General features: G+C 40.9%; 1 protein-coding gene across 7 annotated transcripts in view; it reads right to left on the bottom strand.

Moving 5' to 3' along the window:
- Positions 1 to 27,525, bottom strand: part of WDFY2 (WD repeat and FYVE domain containing 2) — a 73,167-nt gene that overhangs the window by 30,979 nt on the left and 14,663 nt on the right. For all 7 annotated transcript variants that reach the window (XR_015705087.1, XR_015705086.1, XR_015705089.1 and 4 more), the window contains exons 2-3: positions 8,425 to 8,492; positions 2,904 to 2,977 (exon numbers count right to left, since the gene is read on the bottom strand). Coding sequence is in view for 1 of the 7 variants with exons in the window: in XM_009463070.2 (XP_009461345.1) it covers positions 2,904 to 2,977; positions 8,425 to 8,492 (142 nt within the window). In the remaining 6 variants the exon portion in view is untranslated. The remainder of the gene's footprint in view (positions 1 to 2,903; positions 2,978 to 8,424; positions 8,493 to 27,525) is intronic.

Here is a 27,525-nt window from a genome sequence, read left to right as displayed (position 1 = left end):
GTGAGCCCTTTTGCACAGGAGGGGCTGGGATATATCAGAACGCTCAAGATGGCAAAACCAAAACCCCTGCTTGCAGGGATTAAAAACATTTTTTCTGGCAAGATTGCTCTTTGTTCTTCAGAGGTTTTTTTGGAGCTACTTTATTACCTTTGATTGCCATACTGAAAATGTTAGTGACCAGTCTTGGCTGTTTCAGGTAAGCTTATTATTACAATAGTGACTTGGTACCATGAAAGCCTTCATAAAGTGGAAAGGAGAAGTCTTGAGCATCTGAAAAGACTGTCCAATCTAGTGCTCACTGTTCTACAAAGACTCAACTATACCTTCATGGAGCACACCCCCCTCACACTGAAACATATACTCCTGCCACAAATTTCTCTTGACCCTAAGACCTCTGTAAAGCCTCACCCTAGAAATATTATCAGCATCTTATTTCAAATTACTCTTGCTAATGCAAGCAAAACCCACACTCAGGTGTGTGCCATTTCAGAACCCTTGGCCATGGGGCTGGCTGACATGGCCCAGGGTTTAAGGAAGACTCATGTCTTTCCAGAGCTGCAGGTGGATGCCAACTGATGTATCCCAAAATAGCACTAAAGACCTCTGCTTAGACAACTGAATCCATTTCTGAGAGTTAATAATCTTTATATATTAGTTATGTGTTACCCATTCACAACCTAGTTCCCACTCCAGGGAATTTACAGTTTGTACTCTGATAGATGAGGCCATTTTGACAGCACATCTTAGACAGATCTCCTTAAAGGCTTGATTTTGTCCTGTTAACACAAGTGACCAACAGCACTCTCACCACATCTTCCAGAGAAAAACAAACCTGCTCCAGAAATGGAAGACAATGAAGACTCTTAAATCTACTGTCAGACCCTACATCTATGTCTGTTGCAAGGAAAGCTCTATAAAATTATTACAGTGTTTTCACTTTATAAAGCACAAAACCTGGGAGAGGACAGAAACTATCATGTAGTTTTCTTGAAGGAAAAAACAGTAAAACTCGCGCAGTGGCAGAGGGGAAGGGTGCACATCAGCAGGTAGAGCCTGACTCAGTCTCAGGTATTCAAAGTGCTGTTTATGGCCAAACCTGTAGACACCTGCAAGATCAAATGATGTGGAAGATGAATCTATCTAATAAGTACCATCCCCAGGGAAGAATTCTGAAGGGTTTATTCTGGCGCCCCTGTTGTCTTTGTAGCCCTGCTTGAAGTGTGTAACAGCTTAATCTAGACACAAGCATGGTCAGCAAAAAAGATCAATTTAATTCAGCTTCAGCTACCTAAAAACTAAATCCCTCATTTAAATCTCCCCAAAAATGGGGAGAGAGATTTATGCCATTCTAAAACAGTGTCTAGGGTAACATGGGTATCTCCCAAGGCAATTCACCTCTCCTCTACTGGCTGAACCTAATGATTAACTTTATCTAGGAAGGTAGCTTTCAGGTGTATGAAATTAGGTGAGGAGTCTCATCTTGGCTGTGGAAGTCTCCTGTCTATTGCAAGTAGTAGATCTTTCCTCTGTTTCTTCTTGTTGTGGTATCTTGAGAGACTTGCACCCATTAAAGCATGTTTTTCTCCGCTTCAGAGCAAGGAATTTATGACCATGATAAGGTCTTTTGGCTTCTAAAAGGGACCTCAGGCAGACCCTAAGCCATAAAGTAACAGAAATGCCATTTCTTCTCAAAAAAGGTTTGCAAAACGTAAAAAAAAAAAAAAAAAAAAAAAGATCATAGAAACTTTTTTTTTTTTACTTTAGGTACCACTGCTCTTCAAGCAAGATGCTAGATAATCTTTTGCTCAAGAGAGCAATGTTTGTGCAGCCCTCATGTTGAGAAGTTACAAAAGGCTGAAAACAATCTCTTCATCTTTGTAGAAGCGAAAATTGTCACCTTGTTTCACAAGGAAAGTTGGCCATACAAGCTCACCTCATGGTGGCTTTGCTGGAACATCTTTCTTTGACAGTAGCATTCCTGCCCATCCTTCTCAAAATGCACCATACACATTTCTAAGGTGGCAGGCTTATAATCAAAATCCATACAGTTTACAAAAAATTTCCCAAATACCATCTTGGCTTTAGAGCAGAGAGCTGCCCTTATGTCAACCTGCAAATACTCATTCAGTTATAAAGCCCGTAAGACAGAAACAACAGTAGTAAAAATCCGAAATGATGGTAAAATGATCTTAAACTGGAAGAGGAATCTATTGATGAGGCACAGGTGAAAAATACCTCTCTGACCCATGACCCTCCCACAAAGTGATATAGCTCTTTACTCATCATCCCACAAGAAAAATCCAATTAATAAGGTCAACCACTATCCTCTGTCCCAGATCTAAAAGACAAACTCTTGTTTTAATATCCTGCTTTCTTTCCATGCACACAGATCTCTCTTAGATGTTAATGAACCAAATCTTTCAGCAACAGCACTGCCAGTTAGGAGCAACTGCTCTGAAGGAAGTGAGAGGAAAACAAAATCTGAACCCTGAAGTCTGGAAAAGCAACTAGATATGGAGCAGAAATACACCTTCTGCCTCTCAGAAGATTATTTTTCCCCTCTTAATTGTTGCTTTCAGAAAACTTTGGTATGGTATGATTAACAAAGCACTCAAATTTAATAAAACAACAGCTGTTTTTCTGCATTGTCATTTTTTAAGAGATATGCAAATAAAGACAATTTATTGAGTTGCCTAATAAATACTGTAAACCCCACTCAATCTCTTTGTGGCAGTTGGAATGAAATTTGTAATAATCTGCCATTTTCTACACTACAGCTTCAGTTCCACTAGCAGTAAAAAAATCTCTCTCCTAAACACTAGCAAAAATATCCTTACCACAATATCACACATATACTTCTCAAAAGGGAAGCATTTCAACTAGAAATCTTTGGATGTACTTACTGAGATTGTACCATTGTCTAGACCTATGGACAGCCTTCTGGTTTCCGGGTTAAAAGACATGCATGAACATGGAGCTGAAAAAAATGAACATGTTGATGAAGTTAACAAAACTGCGATTCTCATTTTGTTGAAGTTCTGGAAAGCCTAAAACTAGCTAACATGCTTTATGATGCTGTTCAGCACTTTGCCTCTTCCAATAGACAAGCATTAAAAAAAAAAAGTCTTCTTGCAATTCATTCAACCCTATCCCATTAGGACATGGAACAACGACTATTTCTTGCTCCAGCTCCTTCATTTTTTCTTACTCGTTATCTGAAAACAGGCATGTCATACAAGAGCAGTGATGGTGTTTTGACATAAAAGGCACCTGACATTTCAGTATAAATATGCGAGATTACTTAGCTGAATAATTTAGTTTTTTACATTTGCCTGAACTTTACTGACAATAAAAGAAAACACTGTATTATGTCAGAGACTTACATCTTATACCTGTAGTAAGAAAGTTAACCTGTAGGAATCAACATATCAGCCAATGTTAAGTACTGTGAGTCCAACTGTCCCCTACTCTAGTTTCACCACAGACAATGCTATGACTTTATCACATACTATGGCCAAAATAAAGACTGTTTTGAAAACTAGCCACTGTTTTATTATATCAATATTACTCTAATAAACATCACAATATACTCTTAAATTGCACACAAGTCAGTCATACTACGCTCCCTTGACGATCTGGCAGGGTTCACATCAAGGTTCACATCATTCTCAAAAATGAGAATTTTCTTGCAAGAATTCAAGAGCTATGCCTGGTTTAATTGAGAAACTGTGAAGTTGCATTCAGAAGGCAGGGATTGTTTTTACTGCTCAACACAGCAGCATGCAGCTGGGAGTCCTGCTGTCCCAACAGAAACCTTCAGGAATCATTTTTCAGCAGCAATTGCCAACCGTAGCTAGGGGCAGGCATTCTTGCTCCTTTGATAGTGATAAGAGTGTTTTTTAAACTGTGTTCTTGTGATAAATATAGAGTACAGTCAGATGTGCTTTTAGTTCTGCTTTTTTCTGCCCTCTTGGTTTCTACTCTCCATTATGATTACTTGCAGTGTTTTTATTACTAACAAGCTTGGAATCCTCTCTTTTGCAGCACTGTGTATCTGGTATATTCTCAATTTGTGTAATGTCTCACCTAGGAGTAAACAGTCCATAGGTCAGCAAATCTTCCTCGATAGTTTAGTTGGCAGCAAAGCTATATGAAGAAGAGGAGAGTCTATGTTGACTGTTTAACAAAACTTGTTCTACCTTCAGTATTGACTCCCCCTTGAAACATTTTCTAAAGGACAACCAACCGCAAACAGAAACTCTACCAGATCCACATCCAGGCAGGTACCTCGATTTATTCCTTTCCTGGAAGGGTTGACTGAATTAAATCAAAGAAAAGGCTTCGGTTCAAGAGAACTGCCAGAAGGGAAACACTTAAATTAGGGCAACTAACAGTGACAAAATTGCTCCTTCCTATACCTCTCCCTCAGAAAAGGCAAACTTGAATCATGCCTTCAGATGGTGGTGTGTTACTATTATATTGAGCCTTCTAGGGCTGTAGCAGAATGAGACAGTTGTAGGAAAAACAGACAGGAAAAAAAAGCAACTCTAAGCAGAATAAACATCAAATCCTTTCAAAGGCACTTAATGCCAGGACAAGCATATTCTACATATCAGCTTTCACATGCTAGACACTGTGCATACACTGAAAGAGCTACTAGTAACTCTGAAGGCAATAAACAGCTTGCAGAGAAAAAGTCTCCGGTAAATTAGCTATTTGAAATATGCTTTTCCCAAGTAGCCTGAAACACTTCGGAGGCAAAACGTGCAAGCAACTGCTTGACACGGGCTGATTACTAAGTCACTTCTAAATTCCAGACCTGTGTGTACACAGTCAAAGCAGTGTAAAGACACTTATTTAGCTATAATCATTTCCTAAGGGAATTCTTCAGTAACACGTGCTCTTGGAAAACTCATTATGTCATCACAAAGATTATGTCCACACTAGCTACGCTAATGTAGCTAAAGTGTTGCCAGTTGTAACAAGACTGCAGCAGCTTATGCTTTAGTGAAAATAAGATGACATTCAGATACTTAAGCACTTAGGCACATTAAGAAGCGGGGGGGAGAAAAAAGAAAAACAAAACCCCCAAACCTAAGCTTCCGAGATGTTCAAGATCCTTTTAAAATAATAGCCAGGGAAAATAACAGCACTCTGAAGGCCCTCTACTTCAGTACCGAGCTATGATTTGGATTTCAGACTGGAAAAAGATTGATCCCAACTACTCCAGAGGACAGGTAGGATATTACTGATGCAGAAGTCTGGCTTAAGTCTTAAGTCTTAAGTCTTAAGTCTGCAGAAGTCTTTGTCTTAAGTAGAGGGCAAATACACACTGATTTTAGCTTTTGGAAACTGAATTATGGAGGAAAAGCCCAATTACATACTGTATGCTCTCAACGGCGCGTCACCTCTATTAGAGGCTGACAGAAGTAGAAGAGAAATACAAACTTTGTACCTGCAGTTTCAGGGACCTCCCTTTGAAGTGCCTAAAAGTGGCATAGTTTAAGACTGAAGGAGCATGTTTTGCTTTGCAGTTTTTTTACCCTCCTGTTCAAACCAAAGTGTTAGCTATGAAAACCATCGTAAGACAGACAGTGTATTATCTGCCTCAAAGACTGGATACTCCACTGTTCCTCACTACAATAAATCCTTTACTCTGTTCCACATCTGTGACAGCTTTTTGTTTGGCTGGGTTTGGGCCTTTTTGGGTGGCTTTGGGGTGTGGGGGGGTGGCAAAAGCTTACTTCTCTTGACTACAATTCCTTTCCCTTTCATAAATTTGTGTCTACTAAGCTGTTTTTTTTTTTTTTTTTTCTCTTGTACAGGCACTGCCTAAAAGTCACATGTCTAACCATGGTTACATATCCATAATCTGTGTTGCACATGTGTAACCCAGGGTACACATCTAACCATGAGAAGGGTTAACCTGCTCGTCAGAGGTCTGTTGTTAATACAGTTGAGACAACGCTGGTGCGAAGAAGATGCGTTAGCCAGGTTTCCATCTTACCTAGTTTGCCTTATTGATGATATAATAGCGTGTATAACACCCACAGCTCTTTCTTTCTCATGGGCTAGAGGAGATGATTAAAAATGTGGCCACCATGTTGTCCAGAATTTTCCAACCACAAAAACACCCATAGGCAGGGCATAAAACTTTGTAATTGGGGAAATCCCACCTCTAAACAGCAGCAAGTGTCCCTACTCAGAAGGGATCTACAATCTTGATCTTTTTTCCAGGTATTTAATGGGTGTCACATTCAGAATGCACTGATGGCCCCATTTGCGTGCAGAACTTGACCAAAGCACATGCCTGACTCGGCCCAACTCCCCATCCGCCTCATCTCCCAGAGTACTCAGGGTGCAAACTCAGTTATTAAGGCTACCTGATATCAAATCATAAAAGGGTGTGGGTCATGCACCACCATAACCAAAACCATGAGTCATGCTAATGGTGTATCTATAGGTGGGACTGCAACTCACAGCTTGCTAAGCAGCACAAAAGCACCATCATGCCTCCTATATTTTTACGCAGAGAATCTCTGGGCAGTTGTCATTCTCTAGACAATGAAAACTAATGTGAACCTAAAGCAGAGGACCATCAAAAAGGTGATCCACACAGAAACAGACAAAATGATCATTTCCAGTCAAGTGCAGACTTGTGCAGAGGCTGACTCAGAGCCCTTCCTATAATTTCCAAGCTTAAAGCCATGGCTGATAATAATGTAGTTGGCATTGCTCCAGTTGTTAATTATACCTGATCCTTCTTGAAACTGGTGAATAACACAGCATAATTTTAATATCTCATGGCTCAAAATCTTACCAGCCTTCTAAGTGAAGGAGCAGTGTCAGGTGTTCAAATTTATGAAGGAGGTTTAAAATAGTCCCCTTTGAGTGGATCTGGATCTACTCCATCATTTCCAATGAAGCTGTTATTACTGGCAATAATGCAGCTTTGCTAAGACCAGAGGACAACCTAGCAAGATTTTAAAATGCAAATGTACGCAAAAACATCACATGGAAGAGAGAAGTATTGTTGCCAAACTGCTAAAATAGCCATTTCATAACAGTTTGACTGGGGAAAGCAAAACTCTTAGGAACTCAAGCCACTGCTAGTGATTGTCACAGAGCTCCACAGACTGCCACATCATTAGCTGGTTTCCAGTACCTTTTTGTGCAAAATCTTGGGCAGAAAGTACCTTTGAGGCTTCATATATTCTTATGAGCTAGTCCATCACCAAAGGAAGAAGAGAGATCCTCCTCTCTACCAAATGAACGCTTTCTTAGAGCAGGCAAACACCATGGCCACTCTAGGGTCCCAAGCTGATGTTGTTGTGGTACTACAACTTATATCTATTAAATATTTTGTGTATCATGGAAACAGATGTCTCTTCCAAATCCAGCTATCTTAGCTTAAAATAATTCTTTTTCCAGACAGTAAGAACACCTCCATAGGACTTGATAAATGCTCACCAACCTGTGTATTTGGTGGTTGAGTCTCCATCCCTAGAGGTATTTAAAGAACGGATAGATGTGGTGCTCAAGGACATGGTATAGTGATGGACTTGGCAGTGATAGTTAATGGTTGGACTCGATGATCTTAAGGGTCTTTTCCAACCTTAACGATTCTATGATTCTATTTAAGGTCAGCTTCACAAGCTTTCCAAAGACAGGCTAACGCAGCACATCTGAAACTGACTGAGGAGCATCAGCGTACTCCTGCTGCTGGTGACCTGCCAAATTATGCTCCTGCACTCAACCACAGCGGTTATGACAAACAGCTAGGGCTGTGATTTCTTCAACTGTCTCTTGGAAAAATGGACATTGATCTGCAGTTTCTTTTAAAGCACGAACACGCTCTTTGGGAGAGAAGACATACAGCAGACCATACTGCAGGGATCTATCAGGGAGCCTTGGTTTTCCACATTTAACTGCAGGGGTAAAATGATTCTGCTTCTTCACTGCAAGAGCTGCCTTCCCTGTCTAGTATCCTATCATATTACCTGCTGCAGGACATGAAGTTCTTATCAAATAAAACCATTTACCTTTGCACTCTAATGGACTGAGCACAAGGAGTAGGAAGGGCAGAGTGATTTATACTGGAGACTTACAAAGCTTTATGGACTCCATTAGTGGCAGAATGCAAGACTACATTTTGAGCTCCCACATTTTTTAATCTATGTTTGCATTAACTGCTCATCCTTTGCTAGTATATCTGTATCCTTTTGCTGCCGTAATCCCTGATGCCTCTCAGAAGCATTAGCATGCAACTTGGTAAAGCTTCACAGAAACCAAGAGGATTGTTCAAGAATAATATTTAATACGGAGTGGTAAGCTTGCAAATGGTCATAAACATGAAGCTTCATCAAAACCAGAAAAGCCATTTTGCAAGTACACAATAGATCGTGAACATCTCCTTATACTTACATGGCATTGCATGGTATATGCTGGGCCAGTACTGCCCACTGTCTCTCTTCAGCCAGACACGAACTGTTCTACAAAAGAAAAAACACAACACACATGTGAGGAAGAATGAAAAAGCAACCATGAATGAAAACAAAGAGGTTATAATGAATGCACAAGACCTTCTTCAAAATTAAATTATTTTGCTGAGAGGGAAAATAAACACGCAACCTCCTACAGCAGCCTTATACATCAACATCAGATTAACCTCTGTAGGGTGATGAGGGTAGCCCATTCCTTGGCTCCATGTAGTACTCAACATCTCAGCTGAACACATCACAACAGTATGTGGGAACTGCTATGGCTTTTTATTCTTTGCCTTTCCCAAGGACTGGAATACCACTGTTCATTCAATGCCAAGATGAGGATTTGGGACACCTTGGGTAGCACAGAAAAGCACACCTCTATCAGCCCATCGTCCCCTGCAGAAGTCTTCCCTGCTGTCAGGGTAGGCCTTGGTTCTTCTGCTGCCTGCTGTTTCGTTGTGTTCTGCTTCAGGAAAACCGTCACCCGCTTCTATTTAGTCTTTTTCACCAAAGTTAGTATGCAATAGTAGGTACAAGAGGGATCTAAAAAAACTACTGTTAAACATAAGCCTTATTTTCCTGTAGCAAAGCTATAACTTGCACTTGATAATACTAAGAAAAAAAAACAAGCAAGAATGGCTCTTTCCAGTTCATGAAACATGTGGAAATATAGCTTATAGAGAAGACTACACGGTCATTCCTACTGTTACTTCATTTTCATGGAAAAGCAGATTTCATCCCTTCTTAGCCAGTAAAAGTTTAGAACAAGATGTTAATATAGTATAACATAATATCACATAATATAAATTGATCTAAGACATTACATACACAAATCAAGTCTGAACAGAGATGCCATGCAACATAATAAAGCAATTCAAGAACTAGTTATCTATCCTGCAAACTTCAAGCTAAGGGCTGCACCACTATGTGTTCCTGAATTGCATATATCCAAAATCAGGTTTCTGCTCATCCTGCCCTGCATCCAAACTCATTTTTCAGCAAATAATTCAGAGACCTGTGTATTTGGGCACTACGCAAGCCGCATCATTTTAGAAATGTCTCAGGTGTACATTTGACACAACATGTGGCTCTAGAAACTAATAGTTCACTGGGTCAGCATGTCCCACGGTTAGAAAGCTCTCACAAATTACTCAAAACATACAAAATTCAGTATAATTACCTCCTAAATCTAACAGCCTTTTTGCAACAAACACATCAGCAGTTCTTCAGCAGATTTGAAGCAAAACCACCGATACCTTTTCAGGGACAATTCAGCTGATAACAACGCTATCGTATTGTTGATAGCGACAGGGCCAAATCCTTCTGTCATTTCTCACTGTAGCTAACCATAGCTGTTGTCAGAGCGGCACTCTGCATCCAGGCATCAGCACACAGGTCTGGGAAGATGCCCACAGCCACGAGGCTGTACACCAGATTTGGGACAGGATCCAAAACCTTTGGGTCCATCCAAAGGGGTTCACCTTTGCTAAGAAGGTTCACCTTTGCTAAGAAGGTGGTCACTGTAATTCTGGAAGCAGATCAGCTGCTCTGTTTCCCAAACAGGCGAGCTCTTACTAATGTGTTTATCCTCGACAAGTGAAGTTATCATGGGAATGAATGAGTGCGCAGAAAAAAATAAGGGGATGAATCACAGGGAGCTAAAATAACTCCATATGAAAGGTGCACCAATATCCTGAGAGACTTGTCTTTCTTGACCATCCCAATCTATATATTCAGTGCTACCAGTTTCAAAACTCCCAGGCTTTGACAAGGTTGCCTCTCCTCTCCACTTTAAGGTTCTGGCAAATAATAAATCCAGTACAACATAGTGCAGATTATTTAGCCTGTTTAAAAAAGCACTATGTACAAGAAAAGATTTTTCAAAAGCTAGAGGAAATAAAAAACAATTTTATTTGCAAAAATCGCAATAATTTGGATGCTTTGAGTTGTTTTTGTTGTTGTTTTTTAAACTGTACCCACTACAGACTTACTAATTAATTTGACAATTATGTCAATGTTAAGACTGTTAGCTGAATGATATTGAAACAAAAATATTTTCTGCTTAATTTAGAAAAAAAAAAAAGTAGAGGTTCCTAGTTAGGAGTTAAACTACTTTTACTAGTATAGGCCTCATCTGTAGGCACATAGCATGCTCATTTCATTATGCAGTCAAATATATTTCCATTCAATGACTAATTCATGCAAAGTGAGAAACAAAGCATTCTAAGAATAAAAAAAGCATGAAAGGATGTTATCTAAGGTGTGTGAAAGGCAACATAACCAGCAAGTCAGTTCATGTAACTCATTCCAGAAACACTTATCTCGCCAGTAAATCATTATAAATAAATGAAAACAAAAGATCTTGTAAACAATTTATTTTAAAATTAGGAATGATTACCATGCATCTCTTTAAAACAAGCATTTAAAAGTTATGTTAAGCATTCTAATGGCATTCCAATATCTATGTATAATCTGATGTAAAAGCGTAAAAATCCTTTCTTATGTCAGAAAACGATGACTCAAGATTTTCTTCTCTTAAGATTACCAGATTAGCTAAGGCATTTTATTGAAAGAAGAAAAACGGACCTCAGTTCATTAAACTTTTCTGGGTAACTTTTTCTCAAAGTAGATTCAGGCTAAAGAACAAACTGCGCCAACAACTGAACTTGGGGGAAACCAAACCCTCTTGGAAGAGAGCGTCTTTTTTTCAGCTGCAGTTCCACACATTTTTGTATACTTCTTAACACAATACTACCCACTAGATGTGAAACCCAGAGCTTCTGAAGCTTCTAAAGAATGCAAAGAAAAAAAACCAAGCATGAATGAAAATAAGCTTTTTTAACGGATATATAGCACGAAGAGTACTTGCTGGTTGCATGGTTACTGGACTTAAACACAGCACCCACCCAGGTCAGGATCCATTCTTCAACTGCTCTAGAGTGATTCAGTCGGCATCACCATGGAAATGAGTTGTCCCTTCATTTTGTTGCCAGTGAATTGGCTTGGAAAGATTTTTAGAACCTGTCAAATCGATGGATACTCTTCTAGTCTTTTCATAACAGAGATGACTTATTTTTAAATGAGACAGGCTATACAGAAATAATTCTGCCATGCAAAAGACAGGCTACGTCTTCATATATTAAGGGGATGTGAAAAATGTATATTTTAAAAGAAAAATTGCTTCTCTCTGTTATGCTCAAGGGTACGTGTGTCGCAAGCCCAAGTGGCTGTGGTTGTACCGGCAAGGCTCAAACACACTGCTAGGCTGTGCATGTGTGCAGGAGGTAGACTTCATCTGAGCATCTACTGCTCACAGAGGTACCTATGTCAACGGCAGCACGTCCACCTCAGCATGGCAGCTCTGTGCTTCACCATCTACAGAAACTTATTCAATCAGTGGTACATGCCATGGTATCTCCTTTTTGATAAAGACATTTTTCTCATACAAATCCTAGTTTGTGCATTTAGGTTGCCGCGTGCTCCATGAAAGTCTGCACAATGCTGCCGGGCAGGATGCAAGATTCTCTGCTCGGTCCCTACTCTGGCCTGAGCTTCTTGTTGTCTCACTGCTGGAAAACTGGGTGGCGCTTGGAGCTGTAGAGTTGAGTCTCTGGGACTGACTCAAAGGCAGGGCTCTTATCTTTTCTCCTTGGTGCCTTGCGTAAAATTAAGGAAAAAGAGAAATACTGGTGTTGCATGCAGTACAGACATATTAGACATGTCTAAGCACTGTCCCAAGATGTTTGCATGTTGCAATACTGTGATCTCTGTTGTGGGGAGATCCAACATCACCATAACCTCGAGAAACAAGTTATCCCTATTCTACTCCATTTCTCCAGAATATCCATAAAGCCACCAGTTCTAGTTGTACAGTGTGAATAAAGAAATCCGATATACCAGTTATCCGTAACAGATCCCTCCTCTCCTGTTTGTGAATGTTTTCCCACCTCACTCCTGCCTTTTTAAACACTTCACTGAGATGCACTTGTGTAATACACTATCGCCTTCATGCCCCAGGCATACGCCAGCTGTATGACAGAGCAGAGGTAACCCTCAACACATACAATTTACTACAATATTTTGTAGGTATTCTTGGGCTTCAGGAAATTGTTTTAAATGGTATTTTAACATACTCCTCATTACCATTTCTACCTTGGACCATACATTGTGGAATTTTTTGATCTCCTGTCTTACTGAGGGACCAAGAAGGGTAAGCATCAAACCCAGTACAAGGTGTGAAATAAGTTTTATTCCTATTTGTAGTGAGCACCTGGTACATAAATTTTCATCTGTCACTTTCTAAAGACATATCAGGCTCATCCAGAAATCAACACCTGCCCTGTTGTCCTGATTTCAGCTGGGATAGTTAATTTTCTTCCTAGTAGCTGGTATAGTGCTGTGTTTTGGATTTAGTATGAGAATAATGTTGATAACACACTGATGTTTTAGTTGTTGCTAGGTAGTGCTTACACTAAATCAAGGACTTTTCAGCTTCCCATGCTCTGCCCGGCGCACAAGAAGCTGGGAGGGGGCACAGCCAGGACAGCTGACCCAGACTGGCCAAAGGGCCATTCCATACCATATGACGCCATGCTCAGTATATAAACTGGGGGGCGTTGGCTGGTGGGCAGTGATCGCTGCTCAGGGACGGGCTGGGCATTGGTCATTGGGTGGTGAGCAATTGCATTGTGCATCACATGTTTTGTATATTCTTTTATCATTGTTATTATTACTATTTTCTCTTCCTCTGCTGTCCTATTAAACTATCTTTATCTCAACCCACGGATTTTACTTTTTTTTCCCCGATTCTCTCCCCCATCCCCCTGCGGGGGCGGGGAGGGTGAGCAAGCGGCTGTGTGGTGCTTAGTTGCCGACTGGGGTTAAACCGTGACACCCGTGCGCATTACTGCTCCTTGGGAAAGGGAGGTAGGTCATCAGTGCAAATGACATTACATGGTTAAAAATAAAGACATCCCCTTCTGTCAGCTGTCCTAACCACAGAGCTGATTTAACACAGTTACAGAACAGTTTCCAAATAGGAAAAGGAGGACACTAAACTATTCCGGAAAATTCTTCAAAATGCTCATCTAGCTATTTAATTGACAGGAGAAAGGAAAAGAGATTAGGATAATACTACGTCCAGGGTTAGTGCAGTCTGTGAGGTTTCAGCCATACCTAATGGAGTATTAGCACATATTCTCACCATCAGTATACTGAAGTCTTCTTTACTGTTGAAACAAAAAAATTTTAAAACTCCACTTGTTCCTAAATACCCAATAATAGACAACTCAGAAGTGTTCAAAAGTCATGCCTCTCTGGAAACTAAATATCTGCATTGGAAACAGCAAAAGCTTTATTTGCTGTCATTAAATAAACATGGCAATAGTAATATTTGAAGTCCAAGTACAGCACTGACAGTTTTACTGCCTTTAACAGAGAGCCACTGTCATTAGAAGTGGGATAAGGAAAAATATTTAACAACTGCATTAAAGATACTACAGTACTATAAACCCCCCAACTTCTCCAGGGACTTCTGTGGGCAAGAGATGTGAAGAGATTCTGGTTCCCACCGATTAATGACATGAGCTGCTACTGGGATTTTCTGAAAGAATAAAAGATCTTTCACGTTTAGTGGCAGCTCATGAACCACTGCCAGTGTACTGGAAGCAGCGACGAGGAATTTCATTTCTCTGATAAATTTTGAAAGAAAATATATGAAAGCAAAAGTCAACACCAGAACTTATTTCTGAGCCAGTCTGTGTTTCAGGGAAAACAAAAAGAATTTTAATAGCAGAGGGACAAAACCTCAGGCATCGAGAGGACTTTATCTAACAGGTCCTCATCCTGTGTCCTCCTTAAAAAAATCCTAAACCAAACCAAACGAAAATCCCAACACTTCCACACACCACCACCCCCAAACCCAACCCCAAAGACACAGGGAAGTGCATGACTGTGTCTCTCTCACTCACCCATGCTAGTCCCCACAAAGCCCATCACACAGCTCTGACGGAGGGTTCTGCATAAACCCTACGATTTGGGGGCACATTCCAGGTTCTACCTTGTTCTCACCAATTTTGATGAACAAATGTGTGATTTAAACTGAAGGGTTCACTCACTGGACTCTTTCTAAGACCATGAGGCAGCGTACAGCTATACATCACCATAGATCTGTTCTAGGTTCTTTCTTATTACAAAAGGGCAGGTTCGGTTTCTAAAATGAAGTGCAAGAGCTACTAGTTCAGGAAAGGGGGATAATGCATGGGGAAAAGATTAAAGAGTTTTGAAGAATGGGCTTTATTTCAGGACTGTTCTATAGAGGTTCTCTCTTAGCAGCGATTCCATAAGGGCATTTCTAGAAGATACAATGTCTTCATTGTAACCTCAGTCTGTAACTCAAGCATTGGCCTTCCTATAAAATAAAAGCCTTTTGAGCAATAATTGCACTTTTCACTCTGTATGCCTCAAGCCTTGCAACAAAGCCTAAGAGCAGTAAGGTCTGGCTTCAAGAGGAAGCTGGGCCTGCTCCCAACAGCCAACACCTTTGACATCCTACTGTTGTATCCAAAGCGCCGCTGCCGTTGCCGCCAGTCCAGCAACCCTTGTGCATAAAGCTCAGAAGCACCAGAGAAACACGATCACTGCAAGGGAGACAAACCAAATAACGACAGCGCTCAGTTGTAGATGTGAACAGTGTAGGGAGCACACCAAAAAGCAGCTGGGTCTGGCAGCAGTAGCTCAGGCACCAGCTGTGCAGGGGGAAGGAGTCTGATGAGTCCTTGAACGTTCAAGCGCACTGTCAATCCCACCCAGTGATATAAAATGCCACTGCTTTGATTTCATACATGCCCAAGCTAGCAGAGAACGTTTTAGGTGAGGTTCATCACTGCATCAATCTCTGTGATAAGGATCTACACAGCACTTGTCAGACGTGAGTTGATAAAAGTCCAGACTTCTCATTTCTCCTTCTGCCACACAACCATGATGCCAGATGCAGAATTTACAATGCAGGCACCCACCCGATGCTGAACAGGGAGCTCAGGAGCAACTCTGCAGTCTGGTGCAAAGAGCAGGGTAGGGGAGAAATGCATAAGGGCGTTCACTCATGGACTGTTTTGACCATCAGCTGGTGACAACGAATCTGATTTTTGCTACCTTTAATGATTTTCTTTATTAAATCTAAAGAGTCTTATTTGCTGTCCTTCATAATCCTCCCCTGTGAATGTCTCTTCCCTCATCTGTTCTCAGAGTCACTAGTACAGTTTCTTGCCATGGACCCCAGCAAGACCTTAGATCCTACAAAAATTAAAGTATATATGTTATATAAAACTTCTGAAAATGAATAATCCCATTTTGAGCCAACATCTCCAGAGAAGACAGGGAATGAGCTACTAAAGTCTTGTGCAAACTAAGCTCAGAGGTTAATGACCTCACAGAGCGCTTTACTAGTTCCTTTTTACTTAGGAGGAACGCGGTGGAAAAGTCTTGGAATGAAGCTCAGTGCAATGGTACACTAGGGAAGAAACCGCAAACTTGAAGTACTGTACGTTTACCACCTATCTTCAGAAAAAAACACTGCACTAAACAGTATGCCAGGCAAGCAGTCAGATGGACCAAAAGGCAGGAATTTTTTCACACAAAGCTTACACAACATCCTAACTCAAACCATGCTTTATAAGATATTTCCCCATTTAATTCATGCTGCCATAAACTAAGTGCAAATGCATATTGCATAATACGAAGAATGTCAAAGTTTTGGTAGATTATATGCAGCTATAGAATTGCTTGGGTTTGTCAGGAAAAAACTGTTATAATCATCAGTGGTACTTAGACCTAAGAGAAAGAGACACCACTTTATTTAAGACAGTTTTGGTTTACATAGAGGGCTTTTTGGGTATTTTGTGGGAAGTGACTAGAAAACAAAGATTCATAGGAGATAATCCCAGGAGAAATGGATTTTTATAACTCAAAAAAAAAATGATAGCGACATGACAGTTTTACTACTCAGCTGTGAAAGAGTTTCCACCCATTTTTCAGTTTTCTGGACAATGAGCAATGCAGTTCAGTGATTTTTCCAGTTATCCGAGCACATATGCCTGGAAGCAGTGCATGCTCTGCTGTTCAGGCACTGGACCAAAATCAGATTCTGACCAGTTTCCACTGTAGAAACTTCAGGCAAGTAAAGAGGGACCAAAAAAATGAACCAGAAGTCACAACCACAGAAAAATATTATGTTACCTTGAGGTAACATAATATAGCACAGGGTTCAGAGAGCCGAGCTGCCTCAGGTCTTCAGCAGCCCCACAAAAGCACTGCTCATCATGTATCATATGAAATAGTGCAGTGAACACACCACATTCCAGCATAAATGCTGTAGGGAAGCTAATTTTAGCTGCAAATGCAGGTAAATGCAGGGCTGGAGTTCTCAGTGAGCATCAGCCTACAGCTTTGGGAATTATTAAACGAGTATTATACCACACTAGGATTTTTTTCAAGCAAAGTTTCAAAATTAACTCTCTCATTAAGACCTGTGCATCAGTCTTCCTTACAGAGCTTCGGGGTAACAAAATGATCATCCCTCCGTCTTACCCACAGACCTCTCCCCACCTGCACCCCACCAAATGATTTCCTTCCAGAACAGATGCAGCTTTGGTACTTCTTGTACTGATCTATTCCTGTTTGCATTCGGGAAGCATAAACACACAACCTTTTGAAGGTAATCACATTGGATGATTTAATTATTGCAATCCAATTACTTTCACCTCCTTCCCACATTCAAATGTTTCAGTAAGGGAAGTTATTAGAAAGATCCTCATTAGATTAAAATACAGGCCTGCTATGCAATAAGTGACTCAGTGGAACCATGCTAAAAATACCTAGCAGATCCACGACTTGCAAGAAAGCAACCCTCCAGCTCCCCTCTAATTTGTCCATGTAGCACAGGCAAAGAACAAGAATTTACCAGGTCACCAGCCCACTTCCAGCTGCCTGGTAGGAACATCTGTCCAGAAGAACACTTTTTTTTTTTTTTCCAAAGTTGTTATGGGCTATCAAGTAACATTTTTAACTTATGCATGCTTCACTGCATAAAAATTAATTCATTACTCAACAGATAAAAAAGTAAGCTTATGCTTTTGAATCTATAAAGTGAAAGCTGCACATACTCATTTTCAATATACATACCACCAGCATGACATTTCTAAGAAATTATATTCATATATAGGTTAATTTACAGGAAGAGATTGATATTTGATCCCAAGCACTAAATTAAGTCCCTAGCTGGAATTTACAACAAACATAAATGCTAGTAGGCTGGAGCAGAAAGAATTTCCTCAGTTTTACTCCTCTTTCCCATTCTGCTCTGAAATGATACCATGGCATCAATAAGAAAACAGTACAGCACCTGGGAGGAGAGATGAATGCAGGAGAAAAATTTTGCAAGTAATAAAGGGATATGGAGGAAGACAAGACATCCTGGCTCAAACACTCATAACCCTTAGGCCTCAATTTATTTTTCATATAAATGTTTTCCTTGGTTAACTATACAGTGCAGCATCTAGTAAATAATGCACTTACTGTGGGGGAAGGAACCCACATTTCCACATCCATAGGATGATGCTCTCTCTCTGCATTTTAATTTCTGGATATAAGTCATCTGCATCATCCATTGAAAAAAGACTAAATTAAATCATTAACTACTTCACTGCTTCTTGGAAGATATTTGATGTATGAAACAGAATATAACCATTCATTGCAGATATTTGAGAATCCTAGTATAAGGAAAATAAGGTCCTAGCTGCAAAAAGACAAGGGCACGCACCACCTGTAAAAGTGTTATTTTCCATTATTTCATTTGGTCAGAAAGCACCTAACATTTAATTCATACAACACAAAGTTGTAGGGGAAAACCTGTGTTTCTTGGATTTTGAGAAGACCGTCAATCATATCCTGATGCAAATGAACCCCTTTCCAAGCAAGCAGCTATTAAGTCCTAACATCCACACAGTTCCCATAAAGTTGTTACTTCTCAATTTATACATGTATTTCTGTTGCTATATGAACTTCCACTTTAATTAATTGTTTCTCTGGTTTTGTTCTTTGTGCAAAAAAAAAAACCAAAACCAAACCCAAACCAAAACCCAATCCTCATACCTGTATGGTATAGGTAAGTTCCTTAGTGGACAAATAGGACAATGAGCTGGTAACATGCAGCTGTAGATGCTGAAGGCTTATTGAAACACCCTCTCTAAGAACAGATAGGCTTTTGTATTTCAAATATTGATCAATAGTTATGGCACTGTTTTTCCAGAGATGGCAAACACATCTACTCGGAATGTATTTGTGTGCTCTGCGCCACAGCAAGATGCCTCTGGATATGCTCTCCTTGAGCAAGGACTTTCTGCAGAGGAATCCCATTTCCAGTTCCTCCGGTTTACCATTGAACTTCAACAATGATTCACGGGTGATAAAACGTTCCCTCAGCTTTTCTGCTCATTGCTATTTTGCTCTCAGGGCAGCCTGAGTCAGAGGTATTTTCACTGTCCTCACACAAACCCAGCTCCTACCTGCTTTGCTCTGCTAGAGGAGGCAAGAAGCCACGCTGTTGCTCTGACCCAGCAGGACAACTTTGGCTGGGGAGTCACAGTACTCTCCGGGAAGGAAAGCAGTAAGCCCAGCAGCTTTAGCGCCAGCAAAAAGGCAAGGAGAAAGCAGGGCAAAGCAATGCAAACCCAACCCCATCCTGAAAGGTCTGTTCTTCAGCTGCAAAGGAACCGCAGCCCTGAAGTGCCCTGCCAGGGGTTCTCAGATTTCTTCTTATCGCACATGCTGAGGAGTGCCTTGTGAGGTGCCAGAAAAGCCCAGACCTCTGATTCTGTAATTTAGAAGTGATCTGGCATTTCAATGGCTTACAAGACAGTCACAGTTTGTCACCTCTGCATTCCCGTGGGGGTTGCGTGGGGAGATGGAAATCAACACAAGTGAATAGAAACTGTCTTCAAACCTGTATCGCAAGACTGAACATCACATCCTAAACTTTCGGTTTTATTATTAAAAAAAGAAAAACAAAACTCTCTCAAACATGCAGTCTCTCTTCACATCCACCTACTTCTTTCATGTAGCCTTGTTACAGCTTTCCCATTCTTCAGCATTCAACTTCATACTGTGCTAATTTTATTCTATCACCTTTAAGGTAGTTAATTGCTAATTTCAATGAACATCCTCTTGCTCTTGTGTTACAGGATTAGAAATTTCTGTTGTCTCTACTTTCTCCACTGGTTAGTTGCTGTGTATACTCCTTTCATTTCTTACATGCTTCCTTTTTAAGGTAATCAATCTTTCCAGTCTCTTGGGAAAGCTGTTCTTGTGTCCTGTTCTCCTTACCTGTCTTCCAGTCCCTCTAATGAGAAAATATCCTGTCTGAACTGGCATCTTCTGTACTAAACGCAGCAATCCAGACATGGACAAACCTGCTGAATTATAAGAGCATTATCATTCTTTATCCATTTTCTCCCTGTATGTATCCTAGCAGCGTTTGCTTATTTGGCAGCAGCTGTATGTTTTTTATTCACACTGGCATGATTTAGAAACTCACAAAATATAGATGAGAGAAAAATGTATATTTATTAATATTAGATTCTCTCTGTGATACACTGCTATCCACTTACTATATTCTCCCGCAGTTCTTCACATCTCCCCAGACCCAATCAGCCTATGTGCTAATTTGGAGCAGACGACTGGCCCAGACTGCACTTGTAGGGGAGGGAACAGAGGATTTGCCAGCTACAGCTCCTAGGGGCAATCCCAGAACAACTTGTTCCTGGCAAAGGGAGGTGGAAAGAAAGTGATAAAGGAGAGCAACAGGCAGAGGCAATCATGGGCCAGGGCAAACCTTGAGAGTATATGTCACACCTTCTCCTTGTGAAGATGGGACAGGAAAGCCACATCTATTACATAAGCATAGGGAGGACACAAGACCAACTCCCTCCTCAGGTATGGAAAAATACATTATTTGAATATGTGAAACGGTGTAATATACTACAGTACAGCTTTGTAAAGACATCTTGTGGAATTGTGTATGACAGGAGGCCACTGCTTAGGTGACTACTATCCATCCACCAAACCAATAAAGCCTGTAGCAGCTCCTGTTCATTTATCCAGTCATTGCCTTATAAGTAACTTCTGCTTTGCAATAAGGGACAGCTTCCAGTTCATGGCAAAAGCATCAAACATTATTAGAAACCCTCTACTTGCACCTTGTTACTAGCTTATTTCACAGACTTATTTTTCTGTAGAGGGTTACAAGAAGAGTCCTCTGCAATTCCTGTCCATATGCTATCTCAGCTTGCATTCTCCAGATCTTTATTGCTGCCATTCATAGGGTAGGTATCAGTCTTATCTTGGAAGAAACAGATTTGAGGTCTTGCGAAAAAAATCAGCTCTAAAGATCTGCCTCTTTGTTTTGCAACCCCTCACATTATAATCTTATTCCAAGCTGATACAAAAGGCAACATCCGTAAGTTCAAAAGCAGTAAGTTCTTACTAGGTCATGCTATTAGGCATGGTGATCACAATAAAGGTGTTAATATTTATACATTGACAGAAATCAGGGATTTGAGGCAGAGTACTTTCAAAGCAACGACTTTATGTCATTGCTGATTTAACTACTGAGCAACTGTACACGTTCACTGGAAAAAGCTGATCAGCTTTCCCCATCCTGATTAAAGACAGGGTTCCAGTAAGCTCCCGCACCGGCCTGCCCAAATTCAGATGGGTAAGGATTCTTGAACTTGCATGAAAGAACACTGACAGATATGGAGATTATAACAGATGCAAACCATTTTATAACATGCACCACAGAGCTGGCCTATAACAGCAGCACAGTGCATATGCAGGTATGAAGAGCACTTCATCCACTGTGCTACACCATCAGAGACAGCGTATGCTGCGTGTAAGCACTGTACCACCCATCCCTATAACAGTCAGGATGGTGCCATGCCTGTTACTACTATTAGCAAATCAGGCAATCCTCGTTAAAGCAGAGATTTGGAGAGTAAAGATGTGGACAAACTAAGCTATCGTACTAGCAACAAGAGGATGATTTGTATGGTTTCTTTTCAGGAAAGGATAACTTGGTGTTAACCAAAACAACTACACATCACCGATCTTTGAGTTAAGTAATATTTTCACATTGGCCCGAGTTATGTGCAGAGGGGTTGCATGAACACAGCTTGTTCCACACCACTTCAGAGATGTTGCCTTCCATCAGAAGAATATTAGTTAGCATGGGCATGGACAGTGTGAAGAAGGTGTCTCAAGTAATGACTTTGGGCTATTTGAGGGCTGCTGAAAGCAGAGGATGGCAGCAGATTGAAGCAGACTAGATTTATCACTGACCTTGGCAGAGGACACCAGATTTTAAATGGTAATACAAGGTAGAAAACAGCTAGTGACCACTCATTGGGCAAGTAAATCCTTGTGCTATTAGTTAAAGCATAAAATCAGCTCACAGCATCTGGTAGGGAAAAAGATGAGCTGAGATGGGGTAAAGGCAGTAAATAAGGGAAGGGTCCTTCATGATCCCCGTGCCTTGCAGGCTCAGCACTGCCTGAAAAATCAAATCAGGTTTGTAATTCTGGCTCAGCTATTCACAGGTCAGACAGGATTGCTTCCTACACGGAGGGCAGGGAGGGGAGGAACAGCTTTCCTTGCAGACAGTTAAGCTACTATGCAAAAAGGCTGAGACGATACGTCCAGTTACCTCAAGCCATGAGATGTGCTTCCCACAAACTAAAACACACTCTTTTGGTTTCAAAAACCATGTGTGTTCTGCTGCGTCAAGCAGTTCCTCCTCCCGCTCTCCTGTTCTGGTATCTGAGACGCGCTGAAAACATCCAGGTGGAATGACCTGCCAGTCCAGTAAGTCTCTTCCACATGTCATATCTAATACAAGTGAATTGTGTCTTCTTATCAAACAGACACAGTGAGCTTTGGAAGGATATATGCAATTTGTGATCAGTTATCAAGAAATGTAAATCATTAACAATCTGCAGCAGATTAAGCAGTTTACTTAATTCAGATATGTCCCAACTACTGAGCATCCAGAGGGAGGCAGCACACATGGAGGGCAGTATTTTAATAATTTACTCAGAGGCCAGTGGCAGGTAACAATTTTTATAATCAATTTTTATTCCAGTTGGAGGGGAGGAGGGAGAAGAAATTAGACAGAGCTGTCCTGTGGGCAGGATTGGGCCCCTAAAACAGATCAGCTGGACAGCTTGCTCTAAATAATACCAACAAACAGGAACAGCAAGTTTACAAGAAAGACCCAGAACAGTTATGACCTTGAACGCTGCAGTGAACAAATGGGTTGTTTTGGAAATACACACAAATTTTCATCATCTGTGCTGCACAGTATAAATAAATGCAAGCTAACAAAGGCTCTTAGAAATGCAACAACCAGATCATTTCACAAATGCATCTTTTCCCCCCTGGCACTGCACCTCTGAAATACTTGCTTCATTCACATAAGTCTGAAAGACCAAGGTTTGTCTTTGCTTTTCCAACTGATTTTTTTTTTTTTTTTCCAGAGCATTTAATAGTTTTGTTTGATCACATTTTTGAAAGGAAAATATTTCTGTAGAAGGAAACAAAAGCTCATGGTATGGCAGCTACATGCTAATTAGATGCCACTGAACACTGGGGATCTACGTCCTAACTTTCCCAGTGGTCAACCAGTAACCCCTACTTAAGACCTAGGAACCAAAGAAGACACTCCAGTAGTCTACTTCCAAATCATGCACTTAAAAGCTTAGAGCCATTTTTCTGTACTCCCATCAGTTCTCCCAGTCATCCCACACTGTCTGCTCCTCTGGCACCCTTCATTTTTATGCACATTTCAACCACGCTATTTCTCTCCCCAGAGTTTTGGCTCCAGCACTCTGGTTCAGCAAGGGCTGACAGTGATTTACAAGTTTTGCTAGACTTGGCCTTTTAAAAATACTCATGCTATTGGCAAGAACATAAGCTTCAGGTGGGGGGGGGGGGGCGGGGCGGGAGGTGCAGATACTCCCTCAGCATCCCAGTCCTCCTGTTTTCAAAAACACCCATTAACCAGCAGGTACCAGACTACCAAGGTCACCTCTCTTTGGCAGTAGCAAGCCTTCAGCATTTGTGCACCCCCAAGCAGCTGCAGAGGTAGCCCACATACCTGCTCAAGCTGCTGTTGTCCCCTTCATTACCGAGTCAAACATGGCTTTGAAGCGATGAGGCAAAGGCAAATATTGCCATCCCCCCCACCTCACTGCAAAGGAAAGAATCTCTTCCCATTTGATTTCCATTTCTCTACTGCTTGTAGCATCCCAGCCCACTCCCCGTTGCCTGAAAGGCATCACACATTCAGTGTGTTTCAATTACTCAAAAAAATTGAATGCATTTTAATAATGTTTAAACAGGTTAAAAAAATCCATTAATAAAATAGGAATTACTATGGGCTGCTGGTGGGAAAGGAGCTGCTGGAACACAGAAGGATACAGTGGGTACTTCAGGTTTTCAGATGGCAACATCTGGCAGATAGAAAAACTGCTAAACACGCCAAACACCTTTCACATCACCAATGCACAAGGCGCATTTTTATCAGATTTCTGGTGCCAGTGTTTTTCCCGATGCAAGCTGCCCCATTTGACTTTCATGTCAGATGACTGCTGGATATTGGTATTTAACAGCAGTCAGCATTAGCAAGGACGTGCAGCTGCTCCAAGAGTTCACGCAGGAAGGAGGCAGCTGTCCTTTTTTGAATTTCAAATTGATAAGACGGGGCCACCAAAAGAATGAATAAATAGGAAGGTGAGGAAAGGATAGAGTGAGTTGAGAGGAGTCGTGTTAGAAATAAAACATGAATGGGAAGAATAAGTAGCAGGGAACAGGTTATAAAGTACAAATGATACAAAGCCTGCAGCAGGGACAGCAGCAAGCAGCTGGTTCAGTAACCCCTAGACAAAACTGAAACAGCAGAGTATTTTGGTAATAATCTATCCAAACTGAGGCAACAGACTGAAAACAAACCCTTCAAACCCCAAGACTCTCCCCGCATCCCAGTTACTGGGATATCAAGAAGTCTGTGCACGAGGTCAGCCCAACCCCAGAAGGAAGGGAGAGAAGCCCAGCTCCACACTTTGCATTTATGAAGCACTGAGGTGGTAATGAAAACCCTTCCAGCTGCACTTGACAACTGAGTATTTCCCTGTGTGTAACCTCCAAATATCTAACATGGAAAGTATTTTCTACATTAAGGCTTCTCCAGATAGTGCACTTGCACTTACCTTGGTGCCTCACAGATAGGACGTTCTTGCTCTGCTACTTGGGACACTAAATCCATTAGGCTGTATCAGTTTCCTGTTAACAGGAGATTTTTTTTTTGGCATTTAAGGCAAACAAAGGTTCATTATCTATCACTGTGAAATAAGCATAGAGGAAAATAAACAATAGTTTGAAAAAGGAAGTCATGACCAACGCAGACTATCTGAATTCCATTTCAAGTGATCTTTTCCCAGCTGCATACTGAAAAATTTGTACTTGAAATAAAATGTTTTCACTGTACATTTTTTCAGGAAGAGAAAAAGCTTCACTTCAATTGGCTTCCTCTGCAGTGCTCGTGGAAAGTTTCAAGTCTCAGCACTGCCTCTTAGCAAGTTCCTCCTCTTGTTCCCTCCCCAACTTGAGTCAAGTTGCTACTGAGTCTCAAGAATAAAACTTTTTTTTTGTTCAAAGAGGCTTAGCTTTTGAATAATTAAACACATACCACAGAATCAAATTCAGTCCCATTAATATTAATATTTTGTAAATATTCCATGAGTCAAAACTAAAAACCAGATGTTTGAGATGCTTCCAAATCAATCCTGGACAGGTAGAGAAAGCAGCACCATGACCCAGCTCCACATGAGAACTTAAGAACAGGGATATCAAACACCAGCAGGTCTAAGGTAAGTGCCTGTGTCTGGGAGCATTGCTCCCACTAAAGAGGTAGGTACTCAAAAATGGGACTCTCATTAAACATGGCAGTTCAAGCCAACCAATGCAAAATGCCAAAAAGATGTGTGAAATCCCACATCCTCCCCAGACCTGGACACATTCCTGCAATCCTGATTTGGACTGTGTAAACACCTGGATCCCAAACGCTCACCTTGTGACACCCATTTTTACTCCTTAACAGCTTAGCTGTAAGAACACTCAACTAGGAGGACAAAGCAGGCTGTAAGATCTCCTGAGCCAGGGTTGACACCACCCTCCCCAGAAGCAAGTCTCAAACACGAGTCTGGGGGGAGGAAATAATTATATAAGCAGCTGATGCTAGGTCACCTGGTAGGATGGACGTTAGCCTGGCCATTTTCTCCCCAGCAGACACAGAAGTCACCTGTACCTGTTAAGTTCTTACAAAGCAACTAACCCCTATACAAACTTACCAAAGATGCAGCAGTTAGCTCCAACAGCAGTTAAAAACTTAACATCGAGACTGGATACACACCAGCTGAACAAGAATTAAACTTCTCTGCCAGGCAGGATGGATAATCATATGTTCCCTCCCTCTACAAAGAACTTTCAATTTCTACTTGCAGCTTCAGCAATTGATTTTTTTTTTCCCCCCAATTGCCTAATTTTTTTCAGATAATACATAACCATAATACATTGCCAAATGGCACCACCAGTGTCACTCTGATCTGTGATTTCAGGAAACAATATCAATTTAGTTACACAGGAGGAAGGGGAGCCAAGTTAGACATCTTGTTCTGTTTATTTTCATGTTACTTCTGCATAATTGATAGCTATTTATAATTTAAGTTTATTTGACTCCAAATCTGCTCCTCTCTCTCTTAGTATCAAGTTAAAATTGTTGTTTCCATAAGATTTGATGCAATGAAGGCCAAGCAGAATTTCTATTTGGGTCTGGAGTGAGAAAGTACAATCTTGTGGTACAGCAAAAGCAGCAGATTTTGTAGAAAAATGCAATGAAGACTGTTGTAAAACCTTTATGTCCTGGGTATTCAAGGTGCACATGATTCTAAGAAAATCTTGTTGCATTCTAGATCCTCTGATCTTGGACCTTAAAAAGGCAATCATAATCTTGTAACAATTTAGGGCTGGGCTAAAATAATCCAACACAATTTCCTTAGTATCAGAATACCCATACCAGGGGATAATTTCAGAGCAATCATCCTGAGAACAGTTAAAGTGGTATTAAAAACTAAACAAGAAAATTTTCATAGAAAAGCAGTAAACACAAAAGGCTCCTACAACAAGACACTCCATGCAAGAAACCCAAACCAGTATATATAAATTCCCTCACAATCCAGGAAGGAACAATAACATACCATGAAAGAGGAGGAAAGCCCAACACTCCTTGCCACTGGAAAGCCTAGCTCCAAGACACAAAACCCAGCTTAGCAACTCAGGCCAAGCTCAGGAGCAGGAGAACGCAACTGCCACGGGGCAGCACCATGCCAAAGAGTGTCAGAACAACGATGCTACATCTAACACATATTTTCTGACTCCACCACTGCTCCATCCCAATTACTGTGGCAGTGACAGCTAAGGGACGCCTACCACAGCAGCTGTAGATGCACTTTTCCAGTGATGCAAATATCAGCTGCATTTCTGAAGTGCTCATCTGATCCTGCTCTCAATGAGGTCAGCAGCAAAACTCTCAAATGACGCTGAAGCAGAGTGAAACCAACCATGATAATTTTAGTGTTTGTTTATATAATGAAGCAAAAGTAAATTACTACTTCTTCCTAACAGGAGACACATCAGTGTCTCCACACCAGTGGGTAAAGAAAAAAAAGAAAAGAAAAAAAAAGCCTGAAATAAATATTATGTGAATCCTCAATCAGATACCCAAATGGAAACAGCTTGTACAAAAATAAGCTATGTAAGACTACGGAAGAGAGACTTTCTCTCCACAAGCCTTTGCCCCAATGACGTATGTAACTTCTGTTACATTATCAGTGGCAGGTAAACTGGATGAGGCAGAAAGACCTACACAATAGTT

This window comes from Nipponia nippon, unplaced genomic scaffold, assembly GCF_047370975.1.
Source record: "Nipponia nippon isolate SJK-2023a ecotype South Korea unplaced genomic scaffold, ASM4737097v1 scaffold_2, whole genome shotgun sequence".
Lineage (NCBI taxonomy): Eukaryota > Metazoa > Chordata > Aves > Pelecaniformes > Threskiornithidae > Nipponia > Nipponia nippon.
The sequence above is the reverse complement of the archived record's forward strand: the minus strand, read 5'-3'. Positions and strand labels throughout refer to the sequence as shown.